This window comes from Thunnus thynnus, chromosome 5, assembly GCF_963924715.1.
Source record: "Thunnus thynnus chromosome 5, fThuThy2.1, whole genome shotgun sequence".
Classification (NCBI taxonomy): Eukaryota; Metazoa; Chordata; class Actinopteri; order Scombriformes; family Scombridae; genus Thunnus; species Thunnus thynnus.
In genome coordinates this window covers 30,999,247-31,012,265 of record NC_089521.1, presented here as the reverse complement: position 1 = coordinate 31,012,265, position 13,019 = coordinate 30,999,247, and the positions used below count along the sequence as shown (strand labels likewise).

At 38.7% G+C, this 13,019-nt stretch overlaps 1 protein-coding gene across 2 annotated transcripts in view; it reads left to right on the top strand.

The window, feature by feature from the left end:
* spg11 (SPG11 vesicle trafficking associated, spatacsin) overlaps positions 1-6,732 on the top strand; it is a 34,124-nt gene extending 27,392 nt beyond the window's left edge. Inside the window, exons 32-40 of one of the 2 annotated variants that reach the window (XM_067590699.1) lie at positions 190-394; positions 546-683; positions 2,022-2,155; positions 2,272-2,391; positions 3,955-4,123; positions 4,253-4,329; positions 4,414-4,569; positions 6,032-6,183; positions 6,269-6,732. In XM_067590699.1, the coding sequence (XP_067446800.1) occupies positions 190-394; positions 546-683; positions 2,022-2,155; positions 2,272-2,391; positions 3,955-4,123; positions 4,253-4,329; positions 4,414-4,569; positions 6,032-6,183; positions 6,269-6,443 (1,326 nt within the window). In that variant the 3' untranslated portion in view covers positions 6,444-6,732. The remainder of the gene's footprint in view (positions 1-189; positions 395-545; positions 684-2,021; positions 2,156-2,271; positions 2,392-3,954; positions 4,124-4,252; positions 4,330-4,413; positions 4,570-6,031; positions 6,184-6,268) is intronic. The other variant, XM_067590700.1, reaches the window with a different exon arrangement.
* Positions 6,733-13,019: the final 6,287 nt, after the last annotated feature.

Below are 13,019 nucleotides of genomic sequence, written 5' to 3'. Positions count from 1 at the left end.
TTGAGGACGTTGTCTTGGATGTTGGGAAATTATAATGAGCATTTTTCACTATTTTCTGACATTTTATAGACAAAATCATTAAGATTAATTTTGTAAAGAAGGCTCACATTGACTGACTCTTACAGTGAAACAGGATAAACGATGCTAACGTTAAAACTCAGTCTGTGTGCGTCCCTCCGTCCTCTCCAGGAGCTGCAGTGTTCCTTCAGTCAGATCTGTAAGGAGGAACCTCGCTCGGTGTTGGAGAAGCTGCTGCTGTCTGACCAATCGGAGCGCTTCAGGAAGGCTCAGGCCTTCATCAAAGCTCAGGGTTTCTCCGCCGACACCGTGGCCGAGCTGGTCTCCTCTGCTGTGGTCCAGGCGCTGCTGGCCTCCAACCAGGAGCTGCAGCCGGGTGAGTGAGGACAGCAGGACGCGTCTGGATGATCCTGAAAATGTCTCTCTGTATGTTATGTTATATGTGTATGTGTGTTTGTGTGTGTGTGTGTGTCTGTGTGTCTGTGTGTGTGTGTGTGTGTGTGTGTGTGTGTGTGTGTGTGACCCAGCAGAGAAGCAGGTGTTCAGGCCGTCGGAGGGACGCGACTCACTGATGCAGCTGATCAAATTGTGTGATGACCCGAACCTGGTGGGAGTCAAACTGCTGGAAAACCTCAACAGTGTCCCACTGAGAGACCTGAACTGCAGTACGACACACACACACACACACACACACACTCACACACACACACACACACACACACACATTAGATTAACTGATCGGGCAGTTATCTTAGTAATCAATTAGTCGCTCGACAGATAATAACCTGCAACTATTTTGATATTTGATTAATTATTTATGTCAGTTTTCAAGCAGGGGTCCACTTGTAAGGATTTGTAGCTTTTATTTGGTTTATGTGATTGTAAATTGAGTTTTTTATAGATTAAAGGATTGATCAATTAATCAAGAAAATAATCAATAGATTCATGGACAATGAAAATATCAAAAATAATCATTTCTGTCACAGAAGACGACTGTAACAAGGCAGAAATTGAAGCACTCTGATGTTTTGTAAACACTTTGGTCTTGGCTGCCGTTCCTTTAAATACGACACACTTTAATAACACAATGATACAAAACCTTTAAAATAACACTTTATTTTATGGGTCCATAAGTTTCCTGTAAAGAAATCTATTTCTAATAAAGACATTTTCTACTAGAGAGAAATTTTGTACTCTATTTCTAATAAAAAATGATTAATTCGTTATTATTTCAATAATCAAAAGTTTATTTCTCAGTTATATTGAATTGTATGTTTGCCTGCAGACACATTTCACATTTTCACATGTTCATCATGTCGACCTGCTGCACTCTGATTAATAGACTTGTTAGATTATGTTGGCAAATAATTTGAATTAATTCACTGGAAATGTAAATTGCACAGTGTCTACAGTTTTTTTGCTTGTAACTGGTACCAATTTACAAAGTTCTTTCCAATAAACTAAATAATTATGGACCAGTAAAATAAAGTATTACCCAGTTTAATAATAGAGGCAGATTTACATTCACATTTTTGTAAATTTTATAAACATTTTTACAAAATTTACATTGTTGGTATTTGTTTACATTAGAACTCAGTATTTATGATTAACAAACCTATTTTTATCTGCAAAGATCAGTATTAAAAGAGGGTTCACGATTTTTAAGTCAGTCTTAAACCAGCAGTCAGGTGTCCATAGTAACAGTGAAAGAGGTTTTCCTCACTGTAATCATTCCTCCTGTTCATACTGGATATTAAAAGATCCTTCAAATGTGCTTTCAATGGAAGTGATGGAGGCCAAAATCCACAGTGTGTCCACACAGTCATTTAAAAGTTGATGTGAAGCTTATATTCAGCTTCAGCAGTCTGAGTTAGTCATATCAAGTGGATATCTGACACATTTACAGTCTTTTTAGCATCAAATTCCCTCTTTGTGTTTCTTCAGACAATGTTTCCCTGCGTCAGGTGTTTTTTAAATGTTATCATCTGTTTTCCTCTCTGTAGTTGTGGAGCTGCTGATCGTGGCTCACGACTGTTTCAGTCTGACCTGTAACATGGAGGGGATCGTCAGGGTTCTCCAAGCCGCCCGTCACCTCAGCCACACCTACCTCGCACCAGGCGAGCACTTCAGCCTGCTGGTACGAGCTTTCACCTCATCAGTGTGTAACTGAAGTCGATGTTTGTTAATTAGCCGGATGACGGTTAACAGAACAGAACCTGAATGATGCTTAAAGGCGTCTTTATGTGCTCTCAGGTGCGTCTGCTGACGGGTATCAGCAGGTATAACGAGATGACCTACATCTTCGACCTGCTGCATCAGAACCATCGCTTTGAGATGCTGCTGAGGAAGAAGGTGGACACGGACAGAGGACAGGTTCGACACACACACACACACACACACACAAACACACACACACACACACACAGATAGTAATCATGTTAATGTCCAGTTATCAGACAAATATAAATGGAGAGTTTCCCCACACCGGATGTCAAAACTGGACCATCAGAACTGCCAGTTCAATAAAGTTTTCACTTAGTTTATTGTGCATAAAACTAACTTTCTTATTCTCATATTTATCCAGTAATAACTCTTTGTTAATCATGTTGTAATCATGTGAAAAACTATAATATGTAATTATTCCACATTAAAATGTCTAAAAACAACTAGACCTATGTTATATATGTTGTTGAGTTGTGTACTTACATTATCCCAAATGTTTCCAATAATTTTCAAACCCAGAAAATCTGTAATTTAATCAAAGTAACGGACCGTTTCATTTGATCGCATGTCAATGCCGTCATACTTCCTCTACCAAAGAGTAAACACGCACAAGATGCATACGGATGCAAACTGTTATAAATTGACTTTTATTCAGTTTGAAGCCACATTTTCATGATAAATTTAGGTCGTTTTTAACTATATCTTTTAGCCAGAAGAGGGATTTTAGTCATTGGACGTCTGGATCTTAAGTTATCAGAGAAATAAACTAGGCAAACGTTAGCGGCAGCTCGGCTAACAGCCCCTCCAGGAAGTCCGGTGGTCGCCGAACATCGTCAGAGAAACACTGATTTTTTTCATGTGAAACAGCTTTAATTAGTATTTTTACCTGTAATCTCCGGGTCCGTTTGTTCTGGAGAGGAGGAGACCTCTGCGGGTAAAAACATCCCGGTGAAGCTGGTTATTTAACAATGAAGACAACAACTCCCATGATCCCTTGCTACTTCACACCGTCATCACACTTTGTCTTTTGTTATTGTTTTGATTGAGACCCCTAGCAGCTGAAATTACATATTGTGCATTTAAATATGTTATTTAACTAACGTCATTTTAGTTTTGCATTAAATTCTCACATATATTTATTTACCTCGATTGCAGCGTCAACAGGCCTGAAAATTCCTACATTTTCAAGTAAATTTTTGTCTTTTTACAGTATATGTCTGTTTTCTAATCTGCTCTTGATGCTGTTTGATGTTGATGCCATTTAAACAGTTAGTCTATGTACATTTCCACAGCATCAGACTCTGCTGCTCTGTTTTACTTTTTAACAGAAATACTGTTTTCATGGATCTACTTTCACCATTAATGAAACTCTTCCTGTGGAGATGTTTCACATTAAAAGCCTTCCAGCAGCTCAAAGGGCACAATGACTCACTTTTAATGTGAAATATTTGCAGAAAGTGTCTTTTATCGATGATCTCCTCACAGCAATGAAAGAACAGCAAAGATCAAAGAGATTGGAAGGAATGAATGAAAACATTATATTGTTGTGTTGTGCATGGACCCTGTTAAATAAACTAAACTAATATTATATTACAATGTGAGACATTACAGTGAATGATTAAAGATTTCCTCCAGACATATATTAAGACATAAAAATACTCGAAACTAGCCCATATTCACCCCACATTAACCCGACATTCCCTCCCGTCGCAGAGCTCCAGTCTGAAGACGGCCCTGCTGGACTACATCAAGCGCTGCCTCCCTGCAGACAGCGAGAAGCACAACATGGTGGCGCTGTGTTTCAGCATGAGGAGGGAGATCGGAGAAAACCACGAGATGGCTGCCAGGACGCAGCTGAAGATCATCGAGTCTCAGGCCTGGGGTGAGCTAGGAGAACGCTAACAGCTAGCTTACAAACGGATTTACAGAAGAAAAGAACTTTTTATCTGGTTTGAGTTGGCCATACTGGTGTTTTTGACCTTGAGTTTTTGCTGACTTGTCTTTAAAACAGTCGTGACTCCTGAACTGAAGAGTTCGTTGGTGAAGGTGTTGGGTCTGCTGAAGGACGCTGCAGAAAGCTTCTCCAAGGTATCTGAACTCCTCTACAGGCTCTTCAGCTTCTACCTTTAACACAAAGAGAGATATTAACTCTGTGTGTGTGTGTGTGTCCAGGACTCGTGTGTGCGTCAGGCGAGTCGCTGTGTTCGGATGGCTAAGCTGGTCACTCTTCAGCTGCACTTCCTGAATCAGGGATCAGACCTGCGCGTCATCAACCTGCGACCTGCAGAGCTGCTGAACGCCGTCATGGTGCTGCCTCGATGCTACCAGGTCTGTTTCTGTTATAAAACACTGATCCTGCACTTAAAGATTCCTCCACCCATGTAGCATCGCACCTCTGTAACGTTCTCAGACTCATGATGGACAGTTTAAAAAAAAAAAAAGGTTAAAATCGATGCAGCAGAACCAGAGATATCGTCCTTTTTACTCCACACATTCTTCTTCCTTGTCAAAACCAAGCGTCAACCTCTGGGGCTGTAAAATGAAGCCAATGCGGAAGTGTCAAAAACTGCAGTTCCTTGAACGGCCACTTGAGGCTCCAAAAGCGAGTCAATCCCCATAGACCCCCATGTTAAAATACTTAACTTTACAGCAGAAATAAACATGTTTACAGCCTGGTACAAAAAACAGTTTTGGTCTCTGTAGCTAACTGTGCGGAGGGTCAATTTTTCGCTCTTCAGAAACCAACGGGTGACGTCACGGTAACTACGTCCATATTTTTATACAGTCTATGGTCAAAACCTGGTGCCTGCATTACCCACAATGCAATTCAGCCAACGACAGGTGAGGGGGAGATTAGGGTGTGTTATGCTAGTAGCGGCTAATGTAGCCTAGAGCTGCTAGCCTCCAGCAGAGATGAAGAGCTACAGAGGTCTGATAACCTCACATCTTCTTACTCCACACCTCCAGATTGTTTTTATTTTTATATTTGTAGTCTTCATTCTTCAACTGAGGCTGACTCAAGTGACATCACTTGAGGCGATTTATCAGTTTTCAAACAGCTCACTCTGGAGATACAAAAAAGCTTTATACTACTTTTTCAACATATACAGTTGTACTCTGCAACTGGCTCTCTTAACTGTAGGCATGTTAGTGTGCTAATGTGCCACTAGCTGCACTGTAGGCTGTTAGTCATGTGACCAGTGTCTCTACAACACAGCAGGAAATGATGTAATGAAAAAATATATATACACACCAAAAAGACGTGTGCAGTATTACTGTAATATGCAATTTAAGCTAGTAGTGGGGATGATGGCAGTGGAAAGATATGGGTAATGTATAATAAAGGTTTTTCACAATTAAGGTAATATGTGTAAAAAACATAACGATTATTTTCATCATCGATCTGCAGATTATTTTCTTGGTTAATTGATGAATCGTTTAGTCTACAAAATGTCAAAAAGTAGGAAAAAAACTCCAAAGTAACTTCTTCAAACGTCTCGTTTTGTTCGATCAACAATCCAAAACCCAAAAATATTCAATTCACAGTGATGAAGAACAGAGATGAGCAGCAAATCCTCACATTTGAGATGCTGGAACCAACACATATTAATAAAAAGGTTGCAGATTAATTTTCTTTCCATCAACTGATAGAATAAAACACACACAACATAATATAATTTAACAGTTCATTGTTGAACTATATATTAATAAAATAAGAGATATTTTGGCAGCCTCAGGCCTCCATACACTAGATGGACAGTAGATCATGTCCCGTGTTCCCGTCTCTCAGGTGTTCGTGGTGTCGGAGGCGTACAGCTACAGTCCAGACTGGGTGGAGATTTTGTACCAGAAGGTGATCCTGAACGGAGACTTTTCTTACCTGGAGGAGTTCAGACGTCACCGTTCGCTCACCTCCGGCCTGTTCGAGGACATTTTCAAGAAGTAAGTCGGTGCTCGTGGATTTAGGAAAGCGGCGCTCACGTGTCTCGTCTCTCACCTGTATGTGTTTTTGTTGTTGTTGTTTCAGGCTGGATGGCGCTCCCAGCAGCGTCACTCCGAACGTGAAGCGCCTGCTAACGCACTGCGACGACGTGTGCAGCCGCTACAGGCTGGCCTACCAACAGAACCTGCATGACGTCACCAAAACGCTGCTGCAGGACGCCAAGACGTCCAGCTACCTGAACGACAAGCTGGCCAGCTGATCAGCTGACTGACTCACTGACTGGTGGACGTTCAATCAATAATCAATAACTGAAACACTGTCAGTGTGCAACACTTGTGTCTTTATTAACTTGTCTTCTGTGGAGATTCATTAAAATACTTTTACAAAATAACTAAATAGAATAAGTTTCTATTGATAAATGAATGAAATACTGTAGATTAACTGATGTGTTTATTGTGTTTATGTTTATTTTGAACATGTAACAAATAAAAAACAAAACAAATAAAATGAACAGTAAACATATGCAGCAAACTCTCAATAAACAAAGTCTCATAAACATAAATATTAATATAAAATTTATTGTGATTTATTGTGAGAGTTGGTTATGAGTTAGAATTGAAAACCTTCATCAGATCTTCACACAGTTGACATTTTTGTATCAGAGCTTCAACATTTAGTCAGTTAATCAATAAGTCGATCAACAGAAAATGAAACAAAAGCAGACGTTCTGGTTTCAGCTTCTCAAATGTGAAGATTTAATGTTTTTTTTGTCGTTAATGACAGTAAACTGAATATATTTTAGTTTTGGACTGTTGGGCGAACAAAACAAGAGATTAGAAGATCATTTTTGTGCTATTTCCTGACATTTTATAGACAAAACAATTTATTGATTAATCAGGAAAATAATCTCCAGATCAGTCACTAATGAAAATAATTGTTAGATGTGCTGAGTCTGAGCTACAAGGGGGGAACATCTGGTGAAAGTACATTTTTAGAGATCAAAGGAAAAGATATAAAAACACAAGAATATAGTTGAATGCAACAAGTTTAGTTCACTTCTGTGAGATTTTTTTGAAAGACTTTCTGGGAAATGTAGGAAAAACATGAAGCAGGTTTTAGTGAAAATCACCAGCAGGATAATTCTGGTTTTATTCAATAAGTTTGTAATTGTCAACAAATCACATGAAAACAAACAAACCGAACATGTTTGTCTGTCAACAAATGTTACTCAAACGAGAGGAAATAGTGCATTTGTTGGGCAGTTTCAGCAGCGGATGAATACACATTTGGTGCTTTAGTGAATATTTCTAGCAGCAGGACAGTGTGTGTGGGATTTAATCATAATAAACTACAGTGTGTGTTCATGGTGATGAAGGAACATGGATCACTGATGTGTTTTTAATATTTTCTGGACAACAACAGAGATTAGATCACAGGTAAACTCTATTTCCTGTTAGTCTTGTGTGTTACGCTGTATATTAGACCTGAATGATATGAAAAAACATGTTTAAGACATCGATATGTAATAATAAGGTAAAAGTCTGCGAATCATTTAAAAGAATTTATTGATTTTCATTGAGAAATTATAAACTGGAAGGTTGCAGTTCTCTGTTCCTCCACTAGAGGGCACTCATCGCTCAACTATTTTCATTCTCTTGTTGATTGTCTGTGATTCCCTCTGAATAGTGTTATAAGGAAACAGACTGCTGTTACAGCTTGTTGATTTGCACTTATTAAGACTAAATATTACAATAAATTATCTAAAACTCACATCTACAGTTTACATTATAGTTTTAATATCAGCTGCAAATGTTCTAATCTCTCAGTTGCTGTTTTTACTGAGTATAATTGACTCTTCACCAGTTGTAGAATTCCTTATTTTTACTTCCTCAGCTTTTTTTTTTCTTTTTTCAGCTATTTTGGAGAGTTTTAACTTTCAGAAACTTGCAGATGTTCTGCTTTTTATGTTTGTTTTTTTGCTCATTACCGCTGCAGGCAGTGCTGGTAATAAGCTGCTGAACGAGGGAGAGGATGCTGGGAAGCATCCTGGAATTAAACCCATCTGTCTCTGGGCCGCGTGCACAAAAAAATATATTACCGCTATCAGGTAAACACACAACGTCAAAACCTCCAGAAAATGATATTCTGAACGACACACGTGCATTATTATTTTTTAAACAGGTTTCACAGACGATGAAACACTTTCTAAATAGCGACTTCACCTCTCGCTTAGATAAACATGCTCATTACAGTTTGGTTTTAAAGTTGCAGCAGTTATAAATGTTTGACGTTTCTCTCGCCGCCTGTTTGTCAGCAGTATCGTCTCTAATGGAGAGCGTCATTAAGAAAATGATCTCATTATTCAGCTCTAATTAGCAAATTAATCAAGAGTTTGTATAATGCTCAGTAGAGCAGAGAGGAAAGGCTTCACACCAGGGATTCAGCTCCAAATATACTCAATTTATTCAAGGTTTACACCCAGAAAACAGGATAAATTACATCATGATCTTTTGACCTTGAAAGTTATGATGACAACTTCAGTGAGAGACAAATATCTAAAAGTTGAATATTGAGGTTTCATACTTTAATCTGCAACAATAGCACATACTCTAGTCAGTTTTCGTACGTTTGCTGCCGTTAATTTCTGCTCTATATGAATAAAACTGCCTCTCACAGAGCTGAAAGAGAGAATTCACACATGCAGCATGAAGCAACGTCGCGTTTCATCCTCATTTCCTTCCTCTAGAGTCGAGTGTTTTCATGTCAGAGCTGCAGCTTGTTTCTCAGACTCACACGTGAAGAAATAGAAGAAATATTCCTGCAAATATGATAAGAAACAAGTGAGTCAGTGCATCTTATTATAGTACAGTAAATGCTACAGGTACGGTTATTAGAATGGGTGGGTTGGTTTTGTATTGCGCTCTTCCAGAAATCAACAACAAGTCACTTGAATCAAGACAAAATCTAAAGTTTTTTATGGTCTTGATATCTAATTTAAATGTCTCTAATCTGTGTGTAGAATAAAAAGTTCTACATCTTCCAGTTTCTAAATATAAGTAAGGCTCATGTTAACATCTTAAGGTGTTTATTACAGCTGGTCATCTGATAAATCTGATGTGTACACATGACTGAACTGCCAGAAACAATAAAGTCGAAGTGTCTCAGACAAGCTAATTAATGCAGCGTTAATGCCGATGAAGTCAATGAACATTATATTTCACTCTCTGCTCAGTGTGTTAATTACACTCATTACAAACAACACTGCTAACCGCCACCTCAAATTCTCTGATGATGTGAAATTGCAAGCTGTACAACCTTCCCCTCGCTCCTAACTCCCATCTGATGCACTGTGAGTGTCGTACCAGAGGCAAGAAGAAGTAATTATGTTTCACTTTCATCATGATGTTTGTGCTTTGTCATCTATGTTGTCTTGTTTTGTGGCAAGTTGTCTCTCTAAAATCTCCAGTAACGAGTCGCTGACATCACCGTCATGTCGGTCGTTTCCTTCCAGATGACTTGTTTGGAGATTTAGGTTTGTGGACTTGTTGCTGATTACATCACAGATTAAATGGCAAAAGAGGCAAATATTCAGTCTCACCTTTCAGGCCACTGAGGAGGATATTTACTAAAGACGCCAGTTTGTCAAATTGTGTTTCCTTTTATTTCCTTAAAGACTACATTGAGGTTTTGTGCCGGTAAAATTAAATAAAAGCAGCACAGCTAAAAAATGGGAGTGTTTGGTCTCATGTATTTTAAGGCGTTCCTGTTCACAGGTGAGAAATATGGGAGGAGGGAATGTAAATTTATACAAGTAGCTGCTGCAGCTGATTTATCACCGCAGACTGATCGCTGCTGGAGAGGAAACTGTGTTTGGAATTTAACTTCTCTGGGAAAAGCAGAGATATAAAATCTGGAGTAAAGTAGAGAGAAGAGAGGAAAATGCAAATGAAAAGATTCACTCGCTCAGCATCACAAGACTTAAGAGCAGCAACGCAACAGTCTGTTATTTTTCACATGACTTAACCTTTCTGTTTCCCGCCAGTAATGTTTATTAACTTGGTCTTCAACAAACACTTTTCTTTTGTGTATCAGCTCTTATTTGGAGGCACTTAATGCAAATCAGATGAAATGCGGCTGGGCTCATTTACCCTTAAATCCTTTTTTTAGGGAGACTTTGTAACATCTGTCCAGAGACTGCAGATAAAAAGTAGCCTCTTGGCTAACTGGAGCATTTACAATAATGTTTATTAATGTGCACAGTTAAACTCATGAATAAATAAAATAAAATAAATACTAGTCCTCCAAATTAAATGACCAAATGTGTGGTTTGATCACGTGACTCCAGAGCAACACATAGGAGAGTTTTCTAATCTCTATCGGCAGGACGACATCATGTCTGTGTTTTCCAAAACTGTTACACATCACTGTTAGACAATAATGATGTTTTATGGTGTGACAACGCCGTGGTTAAAGGTATAATATGTAATTATTCCACATTAAAATGTCTAAAAACAACTAGACTTATGTTATATATGTTGTTGAGTTGTGTACTTAGATTATCCCAAATGTTTCCAACAAGTTTCAAACCCAGAGAAATCTGTAATTTAATCAAAGTAACGGACCGTTTCATTTGGTCGCCTGTCAATGGCGTCATACCTCCTCTACCAAAGAGTAAACACGCACAAGATGCATACGGCGGCGCTGTGTTTGTCCGCTACAATGGCGTCTACCAAAGAGTAACTTACACACATACAAGATAATATATCGGTGTTGTGGTTGTTCCACACAAACTGTTATAAATGGACTTTTATTCAGTTTTAAGCCACATTTTCATGATAAATTTAGGTTGTTTTTAACTATATCTTTTAGCTGGAAGAAGGATTTTAGTCATTGGACGTCTGGATGTTAAGTTATCAGAGAAATAAACTGGGCAAACGTTAGCAGCAGCTCGGCTAACAGCCTCTCCAGGAAGTCCGGTGGTCGATTTTTTAGGTGAAACCGCTTTATTCAGTGTTTTTACCTGTAATCTCCGGGTCCATTTGTCCTGGAGAGGAGGAGACCTCTGCGGATAATTCGGCTCCCAGTAAAAACATCCTGAATGATGAACACTGGAGTAATCCTATCCCGGTGACGCTGGTTATTTACCAATGAAGACAACAACTCCCATGATCCCTTCCTACTTCGTCGTCACACTCCGTCTTTTGTTATTGTTTTGATTGAGACCTCTAGCGGCTGAAATTACATATCATGCGTTTAAGGTCTGGTTAGATTTAGGGAAAGATGATGGTTTGGGTTAAAATGATCACTTTATTAAGTTTAGAGAAACATGTTGTGGGTTAAAGTTACTACTTCTGTTTTTTTAAGAAAACCTTCCCGACTCACAGTTGGAAACAGGAAACAAACAGCATCTCTTGTGGCAAAGTCCACTGTTGTGTTAATGCCTCCATCCACCCTCTTCCTCCTCTGAATGAGGAAATCTGTCCACATATATATACATCATCTGGGTTATATTTACTACGGCTGTTAGGAAGTGCTGCATGTTTCTGATGACTAATACGACAGGTGCTCTGTAGTGAAGCAGGTGAAAGTACAAAAAACAAAACCCAGGAAGCAATCGATGCCTACACTCAAAGAACAAACTCACTATATTTTTCCAGGGTTGTCTGCATCACTTAAGGACAAATATTTAGCTGGATTTTGTTCTTTATAACTATATGTAGTTTTTAGGCAACTTGAGGAGGACAATCTCAATAAAAACATAGCAATCCTAGTAAATAACCTGCTAGAACAAAACAAATGTGGTGATGCATTTGGTGCCCCTGACAGTCTTATTAAATATCCTCATGACTCCTTTTACGCGACTAAACTGTTGTTTTTGTTTGGACCTCAAGAAGTCCAGTAACCACTTAATGGAAACTTACTAAAATTACAAGTAAATGAACAACAATACCACAGTTTGTTATCCAACTTCTAGGGTCCGTGCATGAAGTAGAATTCATTTGCAGTTGTTCACGTTGTATAATGAAAACCCCAATTTTGGGGGTATTACCAGATTTTATTGTCTTAAGAAGTGCAATATAATTCAGCGCGCTAAAGTGTCTGCTTGTTCCATTATCCAACTTGTTCAAAGACAATTGAAACAGGAAGTCAGGAGCTGGAAACAGAGACAGCTTGCCTTCAAAGTAAAAGTTGTGCGTTTTGAAGCGTGTTGGCCACAGCTCAATTTAAGGAGAGGCTACAATATATAAATAAACAAATAGACTAAATATATATGTAGGGATTAAACCCTACATATATGACTGAAGGGGGTCCAGTTAATTCACTTCTCCCATATATTTCGACGTTTCACACAGCAGATAATCCAAATGATGTGCAAAACCTGATAATAATAAAGGAGTAACGTTAGCATACAACAGTAGCTACGGTGGTGGGCAGGTTAATAAGTTAAACTGTGTTTGGTTCAAGAGGTTAACTCCATAAAGTCATGCACACAACAAGACAAGCAGACCACAAACGTAAAGTTTGACTCACCTGTACATAACGTAGATATCTGCAGCGGCTCAGTGCGTCTCCATAACACACGCTGCTTTTACTTTGAAAATCCCCAGGTTGGTTCCGCCGCCTCCATTTCTTTCTCTTTTTTTTTAACATAGTTTTATCTCCAAAGTTATGAGTTATGTTTGTTTATTTATTTATTATAGCTCTCCTTAAATTGAGCTGCGGCCAACACGCTTCAAAATACGTAACTTTTACTTTGAAGGCGAGCTGTCTCTGTTTCCGGCTCTGGACTTCCTGTTTCAATTTTCTTTGTACAAGTTGGATAATGGAACAAGCA